This window comes from Peromyscus californicus, unplaced genomic scaffold (assembly GCF_007827085.1).
Source record: "Peromyscus californicus insignis strain IS unplaced genomic scaffold, ASM782708v3 Scaffold_17__1_contigs__length_78620276, whole genome shotgun sequence".
Taxonomy (NCBI): Eukaryota; Metazoa; Chordata; class Mammalia; order Rodentia; family Cricetidae; genus Peromyscus; species Peromyscus californicus.
The window spans coordinates 50,945,159-50,972,636 of record NW_026294469.1 but is presented as its reverse complement, the minus strand read 5'-3'; the positions used below and the strand labels follow the sequence as shown (position 1 = coordinate 50,972,636).

Here is a 27,478-nt window from a genome sequence, read left to right as displayed (position 1 = left end):
CACTAATTGAAGCACATTGTGCGGCAAGAAGTAGGACACTGTTTTGTGTCCAATGTCAGTCATTTCATGGCGATACTTTGCATCCTTTGATGTACCAAGTAGAAAAGAGCATTAAGGTATGATGAAAATTTCCACTTTGAGTCTATTGGGTTTAAGAGAGACAGAAAGATGCCGAAAGTATCCTTCTGAACAGGCAGATAGAGAGAGGACCATGGAGCCCAGAAATAAACTAAAGAAAGAACAAAAAGAAAGGTACAAGTGAGCCACCAGATAAACAAGGTCTTCAAAGGAAAGAGCAGGGCTGGGAAAATGTGTAACTCTTCAACAATAAATAGCTATCTGGCCAAAGAGTAAAGGCTTAGGAAGAAACCACTAGGCCTTTGGATTTGGAAATTTTCTAAGGCAAATACTAATGTTAAAATAATTTCAATGATTCAGGTTGTGGTACCTGCTGATGCACTGTACATACACTCATTTATGTTGCGAAACTGCCTGAGTCTCCTAGGGGAGTTACTAACATTAACGTAAGTCTACAAATTAGATGAAATCCAGAAAATTCAAGTAGGTTCTCCAAGATGATGAAATTCATATTTGTTCAAACTGGGATGCATCTGGGCAGTCTAATAAATACCCCAGGCCACATTCTTACCCATTTTTTCTTATGCCAAGTTCTTCAGAAGAAAAGAAAAATAGCACCAAAATCATAACAAAAAACCAAGGCCCATCTCAGAGCATGCTATGTTCAGTCAAATATGTGTAGAACCGACACTCTATAAACCTGTAGCAAGAGCATAGAGCTGGTGAGACAGATCTGGTTCTTTCAGAATTCATAATTAGGGAGAAACTGATAAAAAAAATAAAGCAAGATGAGCTGCCACGCTTATACGTAATGGTCCATGCAAATGCTAAGGACGTACGAGGAAAATCAAAGGCTAAGATACGCAGTTAGCCCATAGTTAAGGAGGAGTCAGGGCTTAGTTTCAGTCTGGCCATCTGAAGAACCTTCCATGCCATGGAGGATGGCGTGGCCCAACTGCTTTGGGGATTTACTCATATTGCTCCTCAAATACCAGTAATTTTACCATAACCTCCTATTTTCTATCATTATGTTCCCTCACTGCACTGAAAGCTCTGTGAGTCACATACAGCCTTTCCTGTCATCCAGCACCTAACCCCAGTGTCCAGAAGAGCTCCCGGCAATTAGTAAGCACTCCAGAAATATGTGATGAAATGAATATAAAAATTACAGTTCATACCCTCCAGCATGAGATCCAGCTGAACCAATGTGAAGGTTAGGTACAATGTGTGGACCTGGCTGCAAAGAGTATATGAAAAGAAGAAACTATTAGGGGGCCATTTATTTGGCCTATACTTCCACAGCACTGTTCATTGTAGGAAGAAACCAGGACAGGAACTCAAACAGGGCAGGATCCTGGAGGCAGGACATGATGCAGAGGCTATGGAGGGGTGCTGCTTACTGGCTTGCTTCCCATGGTCTTGCTCAGCCTGATTTCTTATAGAACTCAGGACCATCAATCCAGGGATGGAACCACCCACCATGGACTGGGCCCTCCCACACCAATCACTAATGAGAAAATGAGGAAAGAAGAAACTCTTACTCATTTTCCTTGCCAAAAAAAAAATCACTCGGCGGTATTGGGCAAACAAATAGAACCGTGTGACACGCACGTTCTCAATGACTGACACATTTGATTTATATACTGCACAATTGAGTTAGGCTCTGGGGAGATCATTAAGCAACCCAGACAACTTATCTCTTGCACGAGATTAAATATGCAGCCCCGGAGTCAGAAGAACATGTTTTACAAGGAAACTTGTTTCCAAAAAAACAAAAAACAAACAAACAAAAAAACCCCCTGGGACTCAAAAAACTGTGGAAGGTTTTGCAGATAGAATGTTTCGAGTTTCTGGGTGGCAGAAGAAGACAGACAATAAAGAGAAAATATTGCCATTCTGACAGGTAATGGTCTCTTTAATAAATTAGACTTTTAGAAGTAATTGTATTTAAGGCCAAATAAAGGAAGAATTGCAAACATGTTCAAAAAATAGAGGTAGGACAGTTAAGTCTAAAATAAAATATGGTTTAAGAATCCAGTGGAAGAATGAAGGTATATGGTCATTATAGAGGAAACCAGTGGATAACATTTTTCCATCTGATTGTGCGTACTCCAAAAGATACCTCTAAGCCTTCAACTAGCCTGAGAGAAGTTGGAATCTCATCTCCACACAGTGTCCCAGTTTCTGGGGGAAGTACCAAGCTTCCATACTACATGCTTTTAGTGAATATGGCAGTCACAGAGCTCCACCTTTGCCAAGAAAAAAAAAAAAGATGTGCCATCCTCACATCACGGCAAGCAGGTGTTGAGGGAGGTGTGATTCCAACATTGAGACCTAGCATCTAGAGTTCTTTTCCCGTGGATTTCTGTGTTTCAGACTTTTGTTGCCAATGCCCCCCACTCCCAGGAAGAACTCAGCTTGAGGATAAATTCAACAAGAGTTCAGAGCTGAGGAATTGAATAAGAACAACGAGGAATGGGTATAAATAGAGACAAAAGTATAGTGAACAGGAAAAACAAACATGGACACCAAGAGGAGAGGAGAGTTAGAGAGAGGCAGACAGGATGAAACTGTTCAAATCTTTGTAGAAAGCCATGCTTAATGCCAGGTTTTTCAGTCAAGTGGTCCATCACTTCAGTTTCTGTCAGAAATAGTGCTTTACTAATGGGTCCCTCCAAAAAGCAAGTTGGGAAGAACAGTCCCAATGTTCATTGGCATCTGCACAGACAAAGGCTTCTTCAAAAACCACTAAAACATAAATTCAAAGCAGCTACCAAAGCAAATATATTTATTGCACATGATGTCAGGATAGGTGGCTGTGTTCACAGTGGTTACTTCCAAGTGGTAGCCAGGCTGTGGGGCCATCTCTATGTTATCCGCTTGTGTAATGGTGGCATATTATTTTTTGCAATGCTCAGGTATTACTGTGTTTTTAATCTTGTGGTAAGAAAAGGAAGTGGCAGGATGGGGTAAGTATAAGGTCACAAACTAAAGTGGGGCTAAGCAAGATCAGAATGAAGACAATCTGCTCATGGTTGGTCAATCAATCTCTCTCTCTCCTTCCCTCCTTCGATGATTTTTTCATATTGTATGTTCAGACATACATATACATGCATTTATTTTATGAGTGGAATTGTGACCAACATTTAAGTCTGAATTTCTTTTTACTCAGATAACAGTTACACCTCTCAGCACATCCTATTTGTCAGGAGTTTCGACGGCTTCATTGTATTGCACTTTCAAAAGTAGCATTTTTTTTTTTTATAGCTGGTTGGTTGTTTTTCATTCTCCATAGAACCTCAGATAATACAGTGGTTGACCTCTCATGACTCATACTATACTGAACAGAGTAATTATAGTTTTGAAATTATTTTAAAAGTTCAGGAATATGTCATTTGTTAAAGTACCAAGAAGTATAAGAATTTCAGACATAAAAATGCATTTTTTAATATTAAAGGAATTATGCATTTTTACTGGACCCAGGAGTCAGTAATCTGGGCAACAATTAAGAATCACGGTGAGGCTCCTTTCGTGAAAGGTACTACCCTTTCTTAAACTACTCACAACAGCTTGAGGTAGGAGGGCTGTGTGTCTCGCCAGGACCCTCACTCACATGATAAGGCCACCAAACCCTGACCCTCCAAGACACTCCTTCTCTGCCTTGACCCAGCTCAAATGTAAGACCAGGAGGAACACTGTAAAAGCAGAAGCTATATGATAAATAAAACCATGCTGTTTCAGGCAAGGCATTGTCTGTAATGCTCAGGATGGACCCTCTGGCTCAGTGAGGGTATCAGCTGGGATAGGATCATGTTGGAGAGAAAGAAAAGGAAAACAAGACAAAAACTGTCTAGTCTCATCTTCTTTGTGGAGTTCAAGTTTCTGATGTCCACTTAGGGGAAAGAAAATAAAAATTTGCCAAATACCTAAATAAATATTGATGTGTAACTACTGTTTAATTGTCAAAATTGTCATTAAGTGCAAATTCCACAGATTCCACAAACACTCTCTGATCCTTGTTCATATTGCAGAGCTTCTTCCCACAAGGGAGAAAAAAAAAATACTTTGTGGGAGAAATTGCAGAACTGCATTTAATAAAAAATGCAATGAGTTCTCCAAGGAATGTGTCCAAGGAGATGTCCAGAAGTCCGAGATGACTTCTGCTGCAGGGGTATGTGACTGAGCTAAAACCCGAGAGTCACACAGAGGGCAAAGGAGCTTTCCAGGCACAGAGAGGAGCCGATGCCTGGAAAACAACAGAAGAAAAGAAAGGTCAAGGTGGTCAGAGCCGAGAGGCAGGGCTGGTGAAGGCTCTGAAGGGAAACGTGGGACAGAGACAGGAAACAGACAGTGAAGCCCATCTATACTCATCAATTATTGCCACTCTCGTACCTGATCAGAAAAGTTTCTTTGTGCAGTGGATGGTGATTAGCACACAAACTCACAACTGGTCAAAGTGCCGAGAGGAAGTGTCAGTGGTGTGTTCAGCCACAAACGAAACATCTAGATTGCTCCCCCACACAGAGAGACAGCAAGGGTCAGATACCATAGCAAAAAAGGAGGCAGAAAGATTGTAAGAACCAGAGATTAGAGAAGACCAGAGAAAAGTCGATTCTTTTATAGCAAAAAAAGGAGGCAGAAAGATTGTAAGAACCAGAGATTAGAGAAGACCAGAGAAAAGTCAATTCTTTGGGACATGACAGGACCAGTGCATTCGTGAACTCAAAGCAGCTTGGTTTGCCTGCACAGGGCATGCACAGCATCAATTCAGTCAACATTCCAGCACCGAGTGGGACAATGTGCCTCCACACTTAGCTGAGGAGCTATGGACAGTGGATGACTCCTCAGGAAGAGGAGTCAGTTTTCTTTAAGGGCATGGCTCCCGGTGGGTAGACTGTGCTCCAGTGCTTGGCCCACACTTAGGAGTACATGAGCCACACAAATTGGAGGTGATAGGCTATTTTCAGGGAGGACATAAATTTGAGAGGTAAGGGTAGATCTAGGAGGAGCTAGGATGAAGAGTTGGGGGTGAATAAGATCAAAATACATGGCATGAAATTCTTGAAGATTTGATGAAAATATTGTATACAGAGGGATATTAGGACACTGGTGCAATAAGGGAGAAATAGGAAAAATAGGGGGAAATTTTAATTGTGGAGAGGAGAAGGATAAATAGCACAAAAATAATTGAAAAAGCTATAGGAAAGCATTATTTTATGTTTACTTCAAATTTACATGTAATACATGTAACACACTTATCATTTAAATGAAGTTATACCATTAGCAGTAATAATGTTCTCTCCAAGAGCTATAGACTACCTGATAAACCCAAGTGCCAGGCATGGAAAACTTCCCTTCAAGTTGTTGGTCAGGGTAGTCAAGAGACTACTAAAAAACAAAACAAGCTATTACCATTGACCTTGGTTTCCTCCCAAAACTTGAAGGTAAAACCCTGTTGCTGAAAACACTGCCTACTTCAAACACAGGAGACAAACTGGATATGATACAGAAGCTTCTTCCCTGAGGAATGACTCTCATGGTATCAGAAAGTGCTATGTATCTACCAAGGCAGAACAACATTCCTACCCAATGTAAAGCCTATGTGCCACCACAAAGGCCAAAGGTCCAAGAGTGATGCATCTCAGGGGTGAACAACAGCCATCTAATTAACCGTCTAATTGGACTTACAGCCTACTCAATAAGAGAGAATCCATGCTGGGATTGTAAACGTACTCAACTACCCAGGGTAGGCCAACTATTGGACTCTAAAAGAGAACCTACTGCTGCTACTTTCCTAAACCCTGTAAAATATCTAACTGCATTCTAAATGCTACCCTTATATCTGCAGATAACTGGAGCTTTCACCTTTCATCAGAGAAGCTTCATTTTGCAGCAGATAGGAAAAATTAAGAAATCAACAACTGATTAAGATGTAGAGAACTCACAGGTCATAGGGATCCGACCCCAATAGATAGATGTAAAATATAACCTCTACACTTAAGGCTCTGGGTACATTGCGGAAGAGGGGGTGAAGAGACTGTAAGAGCCAGAAGACTAGGACATCTGCTGCAAGATTTTTTTCCCTTATATGACAAGAAAGATACTACATCCATGAAATCTCAATAATATCGTTGACTGAAGAAGACCTGCATAATGATAACACCAATTGCCAGGCCAACCCCGATGGGGAAATCTCAAGGCTTCATCCTCAGAAGACCTAGAGGCAGTCAAAGATTACAGAGAGAAGGAGAATCTGTCTTCTCCAGGGATGAACCCCCGATAGGTTATCCAGTGCCAAGTCTTTAGCCTTAAACACATATACATATGAGTGACACTAAATGGACTCAGTAGGGTATGGGGGGAGTGTGGAAGCAGGGCATGGGGGGTTGTTGAAGTAGGAAGATGGTTGGATATAAATACCATGAATACAATACTTATATATAAAAAATGCTAAATAAATTACATTGAATTAAAAATTAATTGAATTAAATTTAAAAATTCTCTACATCAAGCAGTGTGGTTATATCTCAAAGCAAGCAGCTGTTGAAAGTCCCAGACAAGCAGCAATGCTCAGAGTTGCAGCTGAAAGCTGACATTTGTTTGATCTTATAAGTGAGAATAGATGGATAAGTCAGCGTGAGGAGAACAATTAGAGGATGCTCGGGTGTCTTGAGAGAAGTCAAAAAGACAGATGGTGATTAGCTCGGGTAGCACCTTCCACTCACGGCAGGACTGAGTCATAGTGGACAATGCTCCCCCTCAGGCAGCTTAGCTCATTTCTTCCTGACTGCAATCCTGCAAGATCAGTTCTTTATCCTCCATTTTATTCTTTTGAGACAAAGAAAAGTGAGACTCAGAAAGTCTTATTAACTCACTGCCAATCTCAGTGGCAAAACCTGACAAAGCTGAAATTTAAAGTTAAATCTCTCACATTTAAAAACAGATGGCTTTTAGTGTCCAATTCTTAACTGCATCACTACAGTGTGAGCCTACTTGAAGAAGTGTTCATGAGGGAGTATAAGCTTAAATCTGGAAATCTAAAGCCAACCCCCCATGGGAGACCTTCAGCCCTGGTCTTGGGGCTGTCTGTTCTCTACAGCAGTGAGATGAATTTTCTCTCATTTTTATTTTCTGCATGGCTCATTTTCTTCCCCTAGCTTTTGCCAAAAATCTCACTGACTTGCAGCTTTCCTTTATCCCCAGCCTTGCTTTTTTCTAAGTTCCTATATTATGTCTAGTCTCACAGACCGTTGTAGCGATGATCATATACAGGCTAACCTCTAGGATTTCCCTGCATTTTCTCCTTTCTCATACTTTATTTTCTGTAATATGAAATTTCATATAGTAGCCAATGTCTTCAAAATGTCCTTCACATACTAATGTCTGATTGTAAATGAGCTAAGATGAAGAAATTTCTAATTATGACTCATGGTAGGTCTTACTGTTGGCCACCAGCTCAATTGTGCACCTCTCTATCTATGCAGTGGAGTCTCATTATACATGCATAGTACCTAGGCAACTCAACTTTGTGTTCTTGTCAGAAAAAAAGTGATTTAAACAGAGGAGGCTTGCTGGCCAGGTTGTGGTGGGGAATGCTTTAATCCCAACATTTGGGAAGCAGAGGCAGATGGATCTCTGTGAGTTCAAGGCCAGCCTGGTCTACAAATTAAGTTCCAGGACAACCAGAGCTACACAGAGAAACTCTGTCTCGAAAAACAAAACTAACAAACAAAAAGAAGAGGAGGAGGAGGAGGAGGAGACTGTCACTGTCACATCTGTCATTCTAATCAGTGCTCTCATAAGAAAAGAGGTGAGTCTGTTGTTGTCACAGCAGATTAATTCTTAAGGACCCACCCCAGATGAGTAATTTTCAAAGAAATCATTATTTTACTTTTTAAAGGTGACTATTTTAGAGATATAACATCCTCTAACTTGGCTGATTATTTTTCTAAATCCTCAACTTAAGAAATGCATCTCTCCCAAGCCAGGGGATATAGGTCTGTGGACAGCTGGAGAGAAATTGAGATGTTATCCCCAGCAGTCTAAGCTCATGAAACTTTCACCCTACATTTTCTTCTGGGTTCTAGCCCCTCAGCCACATATACTCTCAGAGTCATATGACTTTTAAAGTATATTCTTTCATTAGTTATTCCATGAACATGAACAGAAATCGGAGAATGGAAAGAGCTGATAAATATACATTCCCAACAAATGAGGCCAAGGTGGCAACCACTAGGCACCCTAAAGTATAAACACACACACACACACACACACACACACACACACAAACAAAAAACCCATAATATACATTGGGATATGATAAGCTGAATCTTTAAAACAGCAATTATTGGAGATTTTATTATCAACTTTAACTTCGTAGGGAAAAACTCCCCCATGATCACATGCACTTTCCTAGATCTTACTTATTATATGGGCATATTTTAGGAGAAGGTCATGTCCGAACACAGTGAGATCATTCATAGCCTCCTGGGCACGTGCACTAACTCTGGCCACCTGGTTCCCTTAGCATTTCGTTCCTGTCATCAATATTAAGTTGGAAGTGAACTTGGCTGAAGATACCTATCTACACAGTAAACTCTATGCAAGCAATTGCTAGACCGTGCAACCTTTAGCTCTTCAAAATCCCTAAGAGTGCCTCACTGAGAAGAAGGCCTCCACAAGCACTGCCCTGGTGCAAGAATCACTGAACTTCCACATCTGTGTCTGGAACCAATTTCGGGAGATTAGTTAGGAAGGAAAGAAAGACACTGGGTAATATCTGCTAGGTCACAGGTGTCAAGGGCATTCCATTCTGCACATTGCCCTGCTCTTACCTATCCAGTGAAATGCAGCACAGATGAAATATCGATGCTGTAGTGAGTAGGACATCTAGAGAGGTCCGGACCAGGCAAAACGTATCCTCATAAATCAAGATGTCTTGAACCAGCTCAATGGCACCAAAGGGCATCACCAGCACCGAAACCAGCAGATCGGCAAAGGCAAGAGACACAATGAAATAATTGGTTTTTATTTTCCTGTAAGTGAAAAGGTACAAGCAAGGTGGCGGGGGGGGGGTGTGGAAAGGAAGCGGGGAAGAATTGGGGGAAATGGAAGGAAGGAAAGAAGGGAGGTAGAAAAGGAAAGAAAAGTCACACATTAAGGATAAGCTGCAAGACTCAGTTTCCCCTTGTGCACCACGGCCAAGGAGATTCTCCGTGGTCCAGCCTCTTCTGACTTCTCCAGGCTCATCACACCCAAAGACATCTTTTCCTCAGCGTTCTGGCCCTTCTGGCCTTAGCAGAGGCTGCCAGTGTATTGAGAACCGTTCTGAGGCTCCATATAGTAGAGTAGGCTCTTTCCCATCTACTCTATTCACCGCCCACCCTGGCTCTGGTCCTGGCTTAGGCCCTCCCAGAGAGCCCTCTCAAGATGCTGCCCTCACAGACAGTGTCAAGCTACCACCTGCAGCTCCTAGGGTGACCTCTTATGTACCTCCTACATGTGTGACCCCAGGCAAAACTCTGCGTTGCACTTTCTCTGCCTCGTCACTGGTTCGGGGCGTGTCCTGCTTAGAGAGGCACTACCTTTAGCTCATCTCTTCCTTCATGGGCCGATGCGCCTTAGTCCAGGCTACACACTGGAAATACCTGGTGGATTGTAGCAAGCATCAGTGCCCAGGGTTCAACCCAGATCAATTAGACAAAAACCATGGGTAGATAGCATTCTCTTCCACCGAAGATAGCTACATAAGATACAGGATGGCCAATTAAACTTGGATTTTTAACGGTGAATTACTTTTTAAATATAAATATTTCCACAGTATTGCACAGGACATACCAATATCATACAGCAGTATTTTGAAAAATATCTCAGATGATTGTAAATATAGCCAGAGTTGACATTGGTGATGTATAAAATGTGGTAGATCCAGTGTTTATTCCCCCAGATTAATCATTAGTTCCCAAGTCTTCCCTGAACCATTGGTAGCAGGACTAGATATATATTGACCACATATATTGACTATATATATATATATATATACTACAGTTATTTAAACAAATGCAACATGGCACAGGTAAACAGACAGGATGGAATTAACCCAGGGTGCTCTTATGGTTATGTTAGTGTTGGGGTTGAAGGATTATGTGTGATCCCTTTTCTATTTTTTCAAAACCTATTCCCATGCATGTGATAAATCAAAATGGAAATTATTCAGAGCCAGCTTTTCAGGGAGATCCCTCTGACACCCATGTTTCCTAAGAGGGTCCCTCATACTGCTCACCTGAGCTGCCTGTCCCTGCACACAGCCACCATCACCAGCAGGTTGCCCAGGATGGCCATCAGGATAACCACTGAGAGGAATGTTAGCAGTGCAACCTTCTTCACGGACTCGAAACCCTCGTTGGAACTGGAGGTTAAGAGGAAAACAAGACACAAAGATGTGAGGGAGCCTCAAAGACACTGGAAAGGAATTCATGTGCTCGCCTTCAACCTTCAGGAAGTTCATATTACCATCAATCAGCAGTAGTAACATGTTTTATGCACCTAAACTTGCCAAGGTCTGCCTCACTTGTTGGGCTTCCCCAGATGACTGGAGCATATGAGAGGAGGTCTGCAAAGGTGAATCACTAGCCTTGACTGCATGACTTTATTTTGGTTTGTTTTTTTCCTTCAGAGATTCACCTTGTCGAGTACTCAGGTATGGACTTGGTTGATTTCTGCTTTGCATACCTGCTTCATCTACAATGCAAGCACCATAACACAAGGATCTCAGTCATTTTATTCATTGATGTGTGTTCAATGCATCATTCTCACTGATCAGATGAAGGAGATGATGGCCGATTCATGAATGGTAGTAACTGAAACCAAGGTCTGCATGAACACAAGGACTACTGTTTTCTGTATCCCAATCTAGCTTGAGTAAAAGCTGTGGTTTATGGATGGGTTGTATAGGGAGGGACAGCCATACTCCAAAGGTGTTCTTGTGACAATTCACAAATGAGCTCAAGTTCTGTGAAGCCCACAGACAAGAAGCTCAGGGACATCTTCTACTTCATGACTGTGCTGGCTTCACTGTCACCTTATGTCACTTTGACATTTCAAATCCATGGTCTTGTCCATTTCAGCACCTGATTAAACTCTACAAATTCTCTCTTGACAGTGTAAGCTCAGAATTTTGTTTTATTAACTTGAAGTGAGTGCTCCCTCTCGATAAAGGCACAATATTTGCTTGCAGGTTGCTCAGAAACTGCAGGAAACCATCATGCTCATGTCACAAAAGGTTCTTTTTAAGAAGTTTGAAAAGGTTTTTAAACTGTTGCACACAAACTGTCACATCAACACAGAAAACTGGAGGAAAAAAAGTTGTTGGGATGAGTTAGTGTCTGCTTTGAGAGAGGACACTTCTCTCTTCAACACAACATGTGTAACACAAGGTCCCTAGAACCAAGAACCTCCCATCTTTACTGTGCTGTGGGATGGTCTGTATGTCAAATGTGTTGCTGATTGGTCAATAAATAAATCACTGATTGGCCATTGGCTAGGCAGGAAGTATAGGTGGGGCAAGGAGGAGAATAAAGCTGGGAAGTGGAAGGCTGAGTCAGAGAGACACTGCCAGTCGCCCTGATGACAAACAGCATGTGAAGATGCCAGTAAGCCACGAGCCATGTGGCAAGGTATAGATTTATAGAAATGGATTAATTTAAGCTGTAAGAAAAGTGAGCAAGAAGCCTGCCACAGCCATACAGTTTGTAACCAATATAAGTCTCTGTGTTTACTTGGTTGGGTCTGAGTGGCTGTGGGACTGGCAGGTGAGAAAGATTTGTCCTGACTGTGGGCCAGGCAGGAAAACTTTAGCTACATATAGTTTTAAAAAATAAAGTCTTTAAAGAGACAGTAAAATTAATATAAAAATAAGCCACGTAAAGATGAATATTACACAGAGAATCTGGATTGTGTTGTCTTTGGGATTTTTAACTGCAGAAAAACATTTAATTGCAAAAGCTGTTGAGTTATGCCAAAATGTATATTTTAAAGGTCCCTTGATTTCAAAATTTGGATGTAAGGATGTGTTGCTTTGGAAAGGAGACTCTGCTTTTGTTCCCACAGAAAATCAAAGGCTATGGATTTGTTCCAGATTAAGATACATCAGTTTTGACCAGCCAAGACCCCCTGAAAGGTCTCCGATGACACCATGGCCCAGATGATCCAACATCCAGAATGGTTTGAAGGCCACTGGCTCAGACAATACGGCCTCATGGACTATCCCATAATCCTAAAATTTTCTTTGTGTCCCCATAAGATACAGCGCCCCCCTCCAGCAGGAAGTAGTAAGAGAAGCTACGCCCAAATTCCCAAATTATATGTAATTTTACTTTGTTAAGGTTAAAACCTTCCTTTTTGAAAAATTTTAAAAAAGGGGAAGTGCTGTGGGATGTTCTGTATGTCAAATGTGTTGCTGATTGGTCAATAAATAAAACACTGATTGGCCATTGGCTAGGCAGGAAGTATAGGCAGGACAAGGAGGAGAATAAAGCTGTATTTCAAAGCATTCTTTAAAAATATACAGGAGTATCTAAAGAAGAAAAGATCCAGGGACAAAATTTTTTAGAAGGTATATTTAACTATCAAAAGGTATATGCCATTTGAAATAAGGGTAGATTAACACATTTATTCATTGAACTCTAGGATAGGCTTAGTGTGTCTACAAGAAAAAAGAACAGAAAGTAAACAAACAAACAGATACATCAGAAAATATGTAGCGTTAGCTCCAAAAGGATAGGGAGATCAGGACTGTCTATAGGGGTTAGAAAGCTTTGTGTTTGGAGATGTATGTGGAGGTGTACTCTCCTATGTGGGCATGTGTGGAGCTCAGAGGTTGTTTCCCCATGTTATTTTCATTTTATTTTATTTTATTTATTTTAATTTTTTGGCCGAGCCAGCCTGCAGCTTCCTTGGAACATGTCCTCACAGCACCACTTCCGGCTTCCAACACCACTTCCGGCTTTCAACTTCCAGTTTCAGGACCCGCACCCTTCTGAGTATGACCTCCTAAGTCTTATTTTATTTTTAAGACAGAGTTTAATGCTAACTTGGAGCTTGTCATTTGGCTAGATTGGTTGGCCAGGGAACCAAGGGAATCCACCTGTCTTTGTCCTCCAGTCATAGGTAATACCATCAAAGCCAGCATTTACTAGGTGAATATGTGTGTGCTTCCACATCTATACCTGCTTGTATATAAACACACACACACACACACACACACACACACACACACACACACACACACACTACACACAAAAAAAATATTTTTAAGATGTTGGTGGTGTGGCTCCATCTTGTATTCAGCTGAATGTCAGAATTTTTGAAGCTTCCAAGTATATCTTATTTGTAATCAAGGTCTCTCACTGAAGAAGATTGTTAAGTATTAATAAGAACTTTCTCATTGCCAGAGAGAATCTTCAATGACTTCCTGGAATTGTTTCAATTTTCTGATGCAAAAACTATTTAGGAATGCCTCGCTCCTATACAATAAAAGGAGTTCTGGATGTATTACCTTCCCTTATTTCAAGCTGTACTACAGAGCTGTAGTAATAAAAACTGCATGGTATTGGCATAAAAACAGACACATTGATCACTGGAATCAAATCAAAGACCATGACATAAATTCATATACTTATGAACACCCAATTTTTATAAAGAAGCCATAAATAAACAATGGGGAAAAATACTCTTTAACAAATGGTCCTGGTATAACTGAATGTCAGTATGTAGACCCATATCCATCACCCTGCACAAAACTCAAGTCCAAGTGGATCAAAGACCTTAACATAAAACCAGATACACTGAACCTGATAGAAGAGAAAGTGGGGAATAGCCTTGAATGCATTGGCACAGGAGACACCTTCCTGAACAGAACATCAGTAGCACAGGCACTAAGATCAACGATTAATAAATGGAACTTCTTGAAACTGAAAAGCTTCTGTAAGGTAAAGGACACAATCAACAGTGCAAAATGGCAGTCCACAGAATGGGAAAAGATTTTCACCGATTACACATCAAACAGGGGACTAATATACAAAATATATAAAGAACTCAAGAAACTAGACATCAACAAACCAAATAATTAGGTAAAAATGGGGTGCAGATGTAACAGAGAATTCTCAACAGAGGAATCTCAAATAGCTGAGAAACACTTAAAGAAATGTTCAACATCCTTAACCATCAGGGAAATGCAAGTCAAAACAACTTTGAGATTTCATCTTACACCTGTCAGAATGGCTATGATCAAAAACACAAGTGACAGCTCATGCTGTAAAGGATGTAGAGCAAGTGGAACACTCCTCCACTGCTGGTGTGAGTACAAACTTGTACAGCCACTTTGGAAATAAATATGATGGTTTCTCAGAAAACTGGGAATTGATCTCAATCAAGACCCAGCTATACCACTCCTGGGTATATACCCAAAGGTTGCTCCATCCTGTTACAAGGATAGTTGCTTAATTGTGTTCATAGTATCTTTATCCATAATAACCAGAGACTAGAAACAACCTAGATAACCCTCAACCAAAGAATGGATAAAGAAAATGTGGTACAATTACACAATGGAGCAATAGTCAGCTCTTAAAAACAATGACAGCATGAAATTTTCAGACAAGTGGAAGGAACTAGAAAACATCATCCCGAGTGAGGTAACCCAGACCCAGAAAGAAAAAGATAACATGCACTTACTTATAAGTGGATATTAGCCATAAAGTAAAAGATAATCATGCTACAATCCACAGACCCAGAGAGGCCAAGTAACAAGGAGGGCTTAAGGGGAGTGTGCAAGATCTCCCTGGGAAGGGGAAAAAGAATAATTTCATGAATGGACTGGGGGTGGATAGAGTTGGAAAGAGGAGGAATCAGGTGTATGGGGGGGGAGAAAATTCCAGGAGAAATTACTGGAATTGGGGTGCATTTCAGGAGTGAGTTAGAAATCTAGTGCAATGGAAACTCCATATAGAATCTATGAGAGTAACCCTAGCAAAGACTCCTCGTCATGGGGACATGGAGCCTGAACTGGCCACATTCTGTAACCAGACAGGACCTCTAGTGAAGGGATTGAGATATCAACCTAGCCACAAAACCTTCAACCTACAGTTTGCCCTGTCTGCAAAGTGTTCTGAGACCAGGGCTTAGCAGAAATGTCATCAAAGAGACCAGAGAGACTTCATCCAGGAACTGATGGGAGCAGATGCAGACTCCCAAACATTAGACAGAGCTCCCGGAGTCCTGCTGAGAAGAGGGAGGAAGGATGGGAGGAACCAGAAGGGTCAGAGGCACCACAGAACAAGGCCCAGAGAATCAACTGACCAGGACCCTGGGGGCCTGCAGAAATCAGGGAGCCTGTAGGGGTCCCACCTAGGTCTTCTGAGTATGTGTTATGACTGAGTAGCTTGGGTTCCTGTGGGATTCCTAATAGTAGGAGCTGGGGGTGGGGCTGTCTCTGCCCTCTCCTATTCCTCCTACTGGGTTGCCTTGTCCAGCCTTGATGTGGTGATATGTAGCTGGTCTTATTGCGGTTTTGTTATGTCATGTTTGGTTGATGTCTCTGGAAGGCCTGCTCTTGTCTGAGGGGAGGTTGGGTTGGTGGATCTCAGAGACAGGGGGAGGTGGGGGGAAGAGACTAGGGGGAGGGGAAGGAGGGGGAACTGCAGTGGATGTAATATATGAGAGAAGAATTTTTTTTTAGTTCCCATTAAAAATATACCTGGCTCTACTGAGAGACGTATTCATAGCTGTTAGGATAACTACAATCAAAACAGAACAAAATAAGTTAAAACAAATGTTATCATTAATGTAGGGAGTTTGGAATCTATGTGTCTCTCTGATGGGAATAGAAACAGCTTGATGTCTCAGAATGACCACATGAACCCAGAAATTCAATTCTAAATACATTTCCCAAAGAACTGAGAAGAGGAATACAAACGGATAATTTTATACCAATATTCCTAACAGCATTACTCATAAGAGTCTGTAGACATAATCCAGTGGTTTATACCCATTAACAGACAAATAATCAGAATGCAATAAATATGTCAATGTATATATGTATTGGAATATTATTTTGCCATAAAAGGTATGAAGGTGTAACATAAGCTTCAACATTGATGTACCCTAAAGATATCATACTAGTTGAGATGCACCAGAATTAAAAGGACAACCACGTGATTCTGCCTGTATTAGAATCAGAGAATAGATATATTCACAAGGAAAGAAAGTGGAATAAAAACTCCCCAGGTCTGGGGATTCAGGGGAGTGGGAAATTATTACTTATAGGTGCAGAGTTATCCTTTGGAGTACTGGAAAAGTTCTGGAAATGGTACTGATGATAATAGTTTCACACCATTATGGATGTACTTCTTATTACTGAAATGTTTAATTATAGTCATTTAATACATTACTGGTAAATTGTCTATTTGTGCTTTAGTATAATAAAAAAGAATATACAGATGGGTATGCATCAGAATGTTACTATAGAAGAATTCTGTGCTGTTGTTGGGCTGAGTAATTTAGGTCCCTTTCTTATTTACAAGGGATGCTATGAATATACCCTTAGCAGGTAGATTCTCTACATTACTCACTTTTCCCATAAGGACCACTTTCCCTGAATTGATTTTCTTCTTTTAGGAAAAGAAAATAAACATATTCAGAGTGTCTGTGACTAGCACCTCTGGCTGCAAAGAATATGTACTTAAAGAATGTGGATCAGAGGTTCAAGGTCACGGTTCATCTGTGGCATGCCACTTAGGAGTTGGAAGATGCTAAACATTAAATTCTGAGTGATAAGGACAATTCAGCCGTAGAGAGAACTTTCCTAATTAGGCAAAAGGAAGTCTAAATTCTAGTTGCAACAATTAAAATAAACCAGGAGCCATTTTTTTCAAAATCTGTGTTAGATCCATGGGTGACCTCTGACACCCCCCAGGAATACCGTCAAGAACAATTAGACAGTTCTCACCACAAAGCTGCGATCTACACCAAATGCGTTCCTTGACAGCTTTTCCTGTGAGAAATTTCTCTTCCATTTCTTTTTCCGAGATCTTTTGACCCATTAGTAAGGAAATGCTACAAACTTGCTGTCTGTGTTTAACGTTTTCTCTGTTCTTAGTGATAGAAAATGCGAAGATTAAACCTGGGTACTCTATATAAGTTAGTTTATATAAAACCAAATGTCCCAGGGCAATGTCAGCAACAAATAATTGTTATCAATTGCAGAAGTCTATCCGCACAATAGCATGAGGTACATATTATGCTACAAATGCGTTTGTGTCTACCCTGGCTTTATTAATAACAAGCTATGTGACTTTAAAACATTCACTTATTTTCTCTGAGCCTGTTTCTTTATGGATCAACTGTGAAAGTCAGAGCAGGTGTCTTAACATCCATCTAATGCACACTGAGTGGCAACTATATGCCAAGTTCTGTGCTGGACATGGACCAAGTCCTTGTCCTCAAGGAGTTCACACTATGATGGGAGCAGAGAAGACGGACATGGACAGTCAAGGAACAAAAGCACTCGTCGTGAGCACTTCCAAGTAGTTCTCTCATGTTCATGCTTGGCATTCACTGAGTATCCTTTTCGATTATAGATTTGCGTTTTGAAAATCTCAGGTGCAGCATGGGATTCCAGCTTTCAACCCTATGCACCACTGGTGATCTTCCTGAACCACGCCTTTTTTCTATTTTGTGGAAGAAGAGTAAGGTGTACGTGGGTGTAGGTGCACACAGAAGCCAGAGGCTGACCTCAGATGGCTTTCTCAGTCACTTCTCCACCTTGTGTGTTGAAACAGGTTCTCTTGCTAAACCTGGAGCTTATCGATTCAGCTAGACTAGCATGCTACAAAAGCTCGGATGTCCTCCTGTGTCTACTCCACCAGTGCCGGGGTTACCGGGGCATGCTACGATGCCTGGCAGATGGTGGGGATTGGATTCAGATCCTTATAATTCATCTCTCCCAACTTCTGAATTACACCTAAATTACAAAACTCTAACAGGTATAAACAGGAAGGTGTGATATAGAACAATCAAATGAGAGGAAAATGTTAGGTAGTCCCGGGACACTACAGATGATATTCAGGTGACCTTTGAGGAGGATTCAGACACAAAGGAAATAGAGTAAAGCTCAAGTACAAATGCCCCGAGATGGGAAACACTTTTTGTGTTCTCAGAGAGGAAAGCACCTGAAATGAGTTCACATAAGAATAAGAAGTAGACTCTGAGGGCTGTTCCTTCCTGGTGAGAAGCTATGGTCCCACTGAAAGATGCAGAAGTGTAGGAGCAGAACAATGTCATGTGTGAATGAACATGTGAGGAAAAAAAATCAATAAAGCTGCCATGTGGGTCTCGAAGGGTCCGCCAAAGAGCACAGTGCTTGGAGCAGAATGAGAGCTGTGAGGAGAGGCTCATTTGGAGGTAGGAGAGGTGGTCTTCCCCATAGAAGAGCACACCAACTGGATGTCCAGTGTCAATTCAGCCAAAAACATAATAATAATATAAGCAACAGTATATGAATTGAGAAGATTATATTTAGGAACATATATATATATATATATATATATATATATATATATATATGAATACAATAAAAATTAATGAAAGAAAAGGCCATGAATTTGAAAGAGAGTGGGAGGGAATATAGGAAGGTTTGAAGAGAGGAAAGGGAAGGGAGAAATGCTGTAATTATATTTTATATAATATATATTATAATTATATTATAACCTCAATAATAAAAAAGTTTAAAAATTGACAGGTGCAAAGAAGACAGTGCTTACCACAGAAGGGGTCGCATTCACATACATGTTATTTAATATCCAATGTGCAAAAAAAGTAATAGCATGGGTGGTGGTAAAAAGTAAAAACATATCTACATTTCTAATTTGTGTACATAGATACATGGTATAATTTTACTCACTAGAAAAATAAGGTGTGAAACATCTGTAAGAGCTTCAAGTATACATGTTAAATAGACAGCTAGGTGTCTATGTCTACAACTGAGAAGAGTTATCCAGGGAAGAAATACACATAGTATGTCCCTTGGGGAAGAATGTAAACATCCAAGGAGCAGGTCAGAATCTTGATGTAAACATGCTGTAGAGAAGGCAGCAGCTGAAGATACTGAGAAAGTCCAAAACAACTTCGGAACACCAGAGAAGTGTGGCATCATAGAAGAAAGCAGAAAAAATGTCTTGATAGCATCCTGTGTTACTGTGCGTAACACACTTACTGTTGTGTAAGTGTACCACAATTGTGAGGTGGGGATGCGTGAAGAAGGAGCTGTTTAGGAGCACTTGAGCAACCCAGGTTCCTCTGGGAATGCATAGTGCGTGTGTATTTTCAAAGATGTTTCCCTTGTATATGGCAGTCCTAACATGTGAGATAGTAGGCCTTTCCTCTGGGAAAGATATTGGTCCAATGATGAAATTCTCCTGTCAACATAATTTTATTGTGATGGTCAGTTTGTAAATACATAAAAGAATGACTCTGTTATCTCGTCTGAACCAGCCTCAATTTTACCCCAGTGTTATTGTGCTCTGTTTTTCTCTATTCTTTTCTACATATTGTATTGAAGGGTTTTCCCAAAAAACACAGGCTAGCCTTGTTTTCAATGTAACAGCCTGCAGAGACCCGGGATTCTTTTAGATTATCTGGTTGCTTTTCTTCACCCATCTTTTCATCCTACTATTAGACAAAACTGCCTCACATCCAGTGTCCCACCTCTCTATTTTTCCCTCCATCAGCCCAATAACAGTCACATCTTATCCCACTGTTTCCCTCTCCACCCATACCCAGAGTAACAAATATGTAAGTACATACCATACTGTCAGCATTCCTTTGACTGTGTGTTATCTGACCGCTATTGTATTCTCACAGTGAGACTATGCTTTGATAGTGATTGCTTTTTCAGAGAGTATTCTGTTTTCAGGAGACTGCTGAGGACTGAACCTGATGCCCCAAGACCATTATAGCAGAGAAAAAAAATAGACAACTTATCCCACTAGCACTTAGTCTCTCTTTAACATTGAAAACTGAAAAAATAATGGTGGCTTGGCAAAGTGGCTCCATGGGTAAGCACTTCCGGCCAAGTCTGACAACCCGAGTTCTATCTCAGACCCTCAGGACCCTTATGGGAGAGACTGACTTCCATATGTGTACCATGGCAAGTACATGCACCCCACTCAATACATAAAATAAATAAATACAATATTTCCAAATAAGAAAGATCAAGAACGATTTTTTAAAAACACAATCAGCAATTTAACACTAGATGTCCAAGTCTCAATGTAAAAAGTTGAGAAACATGAAAAACTTAGGCAGTGTGAGTCCTCCCAAAATTATTAATCACACAGTAGTGTCCTCCAGTGAGAATGAATTAGATGAAACCTTACAAAAAGAATTCAAAGGAATGATTATAAGTGTATTTAAAGAAACAACAAAGGAAATATGCTCCTGAATATATTCTCAGAAAATAAAAACTGAGCCAACTAAGAAAGTCAGTACAGACTTAGATAAAAACATAGAAATACTGGGGACTAAATCTAAAATACTAGAAATAAAAATTTCAACAAACCAGAGCTTCATGGAAAGTTTCACTAATAATACAGAGGAAATATCAGAGTTTATAGGCAAGGTAATAGGACTGGATCACTCAAAGAATGAAAAAGACAAATTAATAAGGTATAAATAGAACATTCAAATCTATGTGGCAATAAAAAGAAGACTCAGTCTATGGATATTGGACATAGAAAAGGGGAATTTAATTCTAAAGTCATAAAATATTTTCAACAAAATCACAGCAGTGAAAAATTCAAATCTAGGGAAAATTTGCCAATACAAGGATAAGATATTTAGAACACCAAATGTATAAAACATTGTGTCAGTTTATAATCAAAACACTAGATATACAGAGCAAAGATAGTATACGGAAAGCTGTAAGTGAGAAATAAATCACATATAAAGGCAGACCCATCAGAACAACAGTTGAATTTTCAAACTTTAGAAGTGAGACAGGTTTGGCATATTACATTTCAAGTTTTGAGATAAGAACTGTCAACAAAGACTACTATATTCAACAAAATTGTCACCATTTCCCGTGATAAAAACAGGCTAAAGGAACTAACTAAATCAGTTTTACAGAAAAGGACTCTTTTAGACAAAAAAGAAAGATTAAATAGATGCACAAGGCTACTGGTACAAATAAACCACACAAAGAGTCTGTCTTTGATGGTGACATACATTTCTTGGAGGCAATAAATATCAATAACCTGTTTTTAAATCAAAACTGCTAGTCTGTGTTTTATGACTGGGAAACTAAGACCATTGACATTTGGAATTAGTATTGAAAGGTGTGTATTAGTTCCTGTCATTTTGTGGTCTTTGATGTTTTCCAATTTCTCATTTGCTTAATCTCAAATAAATAATTTAATGATGTGCCTTAGGGCCTTGAAAAACAAAACAACAAAAATAAAACAAGCCAACTCTTCAATCAGTGCATAGAAGGAAATACTTAATGGGTGGGCAGGGCTTAGTGGAATGAAAACATAAAGCAACATAGAGAAACTAAGAGTCAGTTCTTTAAAAAGACAAACAAGAAAAACAAATCTAGCCAAACAAATATGAGACCACTCTTGGTACAGAGTCACTATCCCTTAGCTCCTTTATTCCAGTCTCTCCAGACTTATTCTTAGTTCTTCAGGAGTTTCTCCTTCCAATCCAATCTCCAGCTGTGGAGTCTGCCTCTTGGTGCAGTCCTAAGGTCTCCCTAGCTCTTTCTCATTGCCCATGCAGTCTTTCCTCCTAGCTCATATCCATTCCTTTGTATCACCAATAGAAACACCCATTAACATGGACCACACAGCCACCACAGTTGCCTAGAGTCTAATGTGAGCAATAGCAAACAAAGAATGGAATACCCACACAACAAAGACAAGACCAGATACATGCACCAAGAAACACTTCAGACACTCTAACTCCAGACACCAAGTTCCCAGCATAAAAACACAAATGTGATCAGCCAAGACAACATGCCTTCTCTGCAATCCAGAAACCCTATTGCAATAGGCCCTGTAACTAAAGCACAAGACAAAGACTTGAAAGTACTAGTTATGAATATGTTCAAGGCACTTAAAGAGGATATGAATAAATGCCCAAATGAAGACTGTGAAGGCACAAACAAACAAGCAGTTGAATGGAAGGTAAAAAACAAACAGTTGAATGGAATCATGAAAACCTTTCAAGACATGAAAGTAGAATTTAACAAAGAAATAGAATTACTAAAAAAAACTCAAACTGGGAATTAAAAATAGAGGATGCCAAACAGAAACCTCAAAGTTAAGCCTCACCAACAGATTCTAAGTCATGCAAGAGAGGTCTTGAAGACAAAGTAGAAGAAATGGATATCTTAGGAAAAAATGTTAAATATAATATAAAAAAATCTAGGCACAAAACATCCATGAAATCTAGGATACTATGAAAAGGCCAAATCTGTAAATCATAGGTCTAAAGGAAGGAGAAAAAACCCATGTCAAAAGTACAGAAAATATTTTTTAAAAACCATAGAAGAAAATCTCCCCAATCTAAAGAAAGAGATGCCTCTCAAGTCATAAGAAGCATACCGAACACCAAATAGACAGGACTAGAAAATAAATTTCCCATGACACATAATAATAAAAAACCTAAATGTATAGAAGAAAGGATATTAAAAGCTGCAAAGGAAAATGACTAAGTAACATATAAAGGCACACCCATTAGAATAACACCTGACTTCTTAATGGAGACTCTAAAAACTTGAAGGGTTTTTATATGGATGTTCTACAAATTCTAAGAGTTTGTTAAGGGACCACAGACGTCAGCCTACCTCACTATACCCAGCAAAACTATCACTCACAATTGATAGAGAATGAAAAGCATTCTATAATAAAATCGAATTTAAGCAATTTCTATCTACCAATACAGCTCTATAAAAGGCACTAGAAGAAAAACTTCAGTACGAAGAGGCTAAGTACACCCAAGAAGACACAGGAATAAATAATCCCAGAACAATATATCAAAAGGGAGAAATACCCACACCAATATAACAAAATAGCAAGAATCAATAAATACCAATTATCAGTAAGAAAGAGAAGACCCAAATTAATAAATTATAGATGAAGAGGCATTGAATCATATTAATGACATCATGAGATCATTAAGACATATTTTAAAGACTTACATTCTACTAAATTGGAAAAATCTAAAAAGAAAGTATGAATTTCTAGATGTATATGACCTGTCAGAAGATTTGGAAAGACCTCGCATGCTTATGGATTGTTATGATTAATATTGGGGAACTATCCATCTTATTCAAAGCAATCTACAGATTCAGTGCGATCCTTACCAAAATCCCAACACAATTCTTCATGGAAATTTTTAAAAAATCTTAAATTTCATATAGAAACACATAAGACCTAAAATAGCCCAAACCAATCCTGGACAACAACAACAAAAATCCTGTGGGCAGTATCACTATTTCAGATTTCAAGTTACACTACATTAATCCAATACTTGGATTAATATACACACACATTGATCAACAGAATACTGGCACCTACTTTTGACAAAGAGGGCAAGAATATATGTTGGGGAAAGACAGAAAATGGTGCTGGGAAGACTAGATAACTACACGTGGAAGAATGAAACACAATTCTTATCTCAAATCCTGTATAAAACTCAACTCCAAATGGATCAAGGGACATAAGACCTGATTTCCTGACTCTGATAGAGAATTAGAGTAGGAAACCCATCTGAACTCGCTGGCAAAGGAAAGGACTTTCTGAGTAGGACCTTGAAGTTACAGACATTAAAACCAACAATTAATAAATGAGACCTTAGGAAACTAAAATGTTTCTGTACAGAAAGGCACCTTCACTTGAGAGAAGGACCAACCCATATAATGGGAAAAGTCTTTACTAGATATGCATCTCACAGACAGAAGGTTTGTACTTAGACTATATAAATATTTCAAAAAATATAGTGCCCGAAAACAAAACAAATAAAAATTTTAAATGGGGTATAGACCTAAACAGAATTCTCAGAAGATCAAATCCAAACAGCTAAGAAACAATTTTTAAATATTCAACACAATTACCCACCAGAGAAATACAAATCAAAACTACTTTGAAACTTCATCTTATCCCAGTCAGAATGGCTAAGGTTAAAAATAAAAAATCCAGAAAACCAAAACAAACTTGACAATAAATACTTGCATGGAAATGGAGGGAAAAGGGAACATGTTTTCCCTGGTGGTGGGACTGCAAACTGGTACTTCCTCTATGGAAATCAGTATGGAGATTCCTCAAAGATCTAAAAACAGATTTACCATATGACCCAGCTATACCACTCTTGAGTACATACCCAAAGAATTTTTTATCTTATTATGGAGATACCTGCTCATCCATGTTCATTGTCACTCTATTCATAATAGCTAGGAAATGAAAACAGCCTTAATGTCAATCAACTAATGGAATGTGTAATAGAAATATGGCATATTTACACAATAGAATATTATTCAGGTAGTAAGAAAAATAAAATTTGTAAGTAAATGGGCAGGCCTGGAAACAATCATTCTGAATGAGGTAACCCAGAACCAGAAAGACAAATGTTGCATATTTTCTCTCATTTGTGATGGTTAGCATTGAATCTTCTGATTTGAATTTCATTTAAAATGCACATAGAGGCTAGGAAATTATTAAGGAGCCACAGGGGAGGGGCTTTGCAGGCAGAGGAGATAGAACACAATGGAATAAAGGGCTAATGATGAGTTCAATGGGAATAATGAAACTGGAAGGATGAAGTTGGTGTTGATGAGGGAAGGACATGATAGAGGTGGGAGTACAGGGAGGGATAAATGATGCAAGACATTTCAAAAATGGCAAATGGAACCTACAACTGTAGAGCTTCCATCAACAGAGAGAGAGAGAGAGAGAGAGAGAGAGAGAGAGAGAGAGAGAGAGAGAGAGAGAGAGAGAATGGAGTTAGTCTATAATAGGGCAACAATGCCCCTTCTAGACATCAGAGGCTAACAAATAAAAAAGCTCAGTGTCAGAAATGGGGTACTTATTTTGGAGTTGGTAGTCAACAAGTTCCCAAAGACCCTCAGTCAGTATAGGGTAATGCTAATATTCTTTGTTACTGTCTTAGTTAGGGCTTCTATTGCTGTAAAGAGACAACATGACATGGAAACTCTTAAAAAGGAAAACATTCAATTGGGGCTGGCTTACAATCCAGGGGTTTAGTCCATGATCATCATGGCAGGAAGCATGACAGCATGCAGATAGACATGGCATGAGAGAAGTAGCTGAGAGTTCTACATCTGGTTCCACAGGCAGCCGGAAGAGATAATGAGCAATTAGGTCTGGCTTGAGCTGCTGAAATCTCAAAGCCCACCTCCAGTGACACATTTCTTCTAACAACATCAAACCACCTCCAACGAGGTCACACATATATCAATGGTGGCAGTCCTTGTGAAGCTATGGGACCATTTTCTTTCAAACTATCATAGTTACCTCCCACCCAGAATGTGATGGTAAGACCCTACTGATGAAGACACTATATACTTGAATCATAGATCATGGAGAAATCAAGCTAGTATTGACCTGAACTTATATCCCTACTATCTATCTTTGCTAGAGTTGCAAGATAATACATATGCCACTGAAAGAGAAGAGTAATAATCACTACCAGCTGTGAAACATAAGCTACAATAATGACTGGTCCAGCAAGACATGCTCATCAGTGCAATAGCAGCATGAACATCATGGTAGTAACCCATGACTTTCTTATTGGATTTGAGTCCTACTCCCCAAAATGAAAACAATACCTAGCACCATTATCTAGCCAAGAACCTGTAGATAAACAGGTCATTGGTGCTAGAGGATAACCTATTACTAGTATTTTACTATAGTATTAAACCAACCCCCAATGCCTTATCATTATACCCATGGATTAATTCATTTCTTAACCACCGTCAGAGAAGCTTCTATTTGTAGTAGATGGTGTGCACAGACCCATGACTGGCCAGAATGAAGACAATAAGAGATGGAAGAGTGTCCAGCCCTAGATGAAACATATGAACCATACACCCTCCTTCCAAAGCTTAGCAATAATTGTGGAAGATAGGTGTTCTGGATAGTTTAATGTCAACTTGACATAAGCTGTTGTCATCTGAGAGAAAATAACATCACTTAAGAAAATGCCTCCATAATATCAGGCTGCAGGCAAACCTGTAGGGCATTTTCTTAAACAGAGATTTGTATGGGAGGGCCAAACCTATTGTGAGTGGTGCCATCTCCAGGCTGGTGGTCCTGGGTTCTATAAGAAAGTAGAGGGCTAGAGAGATGGCTCAGAGGTTAAGAGCACTGCTTGTTCCTCCAAAGGTCCAGAGTTCAATTCCCAGCAACCACATGGTGGCTCACAGCTATCTGTAATGAGATCTGGTGCCCTCTTCTGGCCTGCATGTATACATGGTAAATAAATAAATTTAAAAAGAAAAAACAAACCATAACACATTGTTTTTGGGCCGGGCGGTGGTGGCGCACGCCTTTAATCCCAGCACTCGGGAGGCAGAGCCAGGCGGATCTCTGTGAGTTCGAGGCCAGCCTGGGCTACCAAGTGAGTTCCAGGAGAGGCGCAAAGCTACACAGAGAAACCCTGTCTCGAAAAACCAAAAAAAATTAAAAAAAAAAAAAAAAAAAAAAAAGAAAGTAGGTTGTGGAAGCCATGATGAGCAAGCAAATAATCAGCACTCCTTCATGACTTCTACATCAGCTCCTGCCTCCAGGTTCCTGTCCTGCTGTGAGTTCCTGTCCTGACTTTCTCCAGTGGAAACAAAAGCCAAAGAATTCTCTCCTCTACAACTTGCTTTTGGTAATGGTGTTTTACCACAGCAATAGTAACCAAACCAAGGTAACAGGGCAGGAAGATTTTAAGAGAGATCATGGATGACTACAAGCAAACAGTGTCTTTTGGACAAAGCAGGGCAGCTGAATGTGTAAACTCACAGTGGTTGTGACAGTATGCACAAGACCTGTGAAAGCCCAAGTCAGAACAAATCTTACTTTGGAAATTGGAGATAGACATGGAGACTCACCCCTAGCCATGGAGCCATTGACAACTGTTAACTTTCAGGAGAGGTGGAGTCTGTTCTCTCTAAGAGTATAGTCTCAAATAAGTTGACCACAGTCTGGTGGAAGACCACACATTCAAGAATATTTGGGAAGCACAAATTGGTCTTGATGCTTCATTTTATTTTTGACACAAAGTTAAGTGGTTAGGGAAAGACTGTGTCTGGGACAAGTTTGTGGAGGGGAGCAAATATAATCCA

At 39.8% G+C, this 27,478-nt stretch overlaps 1 protein-coding gene across 8 annotated transcripts in view; it reads right to left on the bottom strand.

Moving 5' to 3' along the window:
- The window catches only part of Htr4 (5-hydroxytryptamine receptor 4), a 208,682-nt gene that overhangs the window by 89,841 nt on the left and 91,363 nt on the right, over positions 1–27,478 (bottom strand). For all 8 annotated transcript variants that reach the window (XM_052742293.1, XM_052742290.1, XM_052742297.1 and 5 more), the window contains 2 exons: positions 10,361–10,486; positions 8,913–9,113 (listed from right to left, as the gene is read on the bottom strand). In XM_052742293.1, the coding sequence (XP_052598253.1) occupies positions 8,913–9,113; positions 10,361–10,486 (327 nt within the window). The remainder of the gene's footprint in view (positions 1–8,912; positions 9,114–10,360; positions 10,487–27,478) is intronic.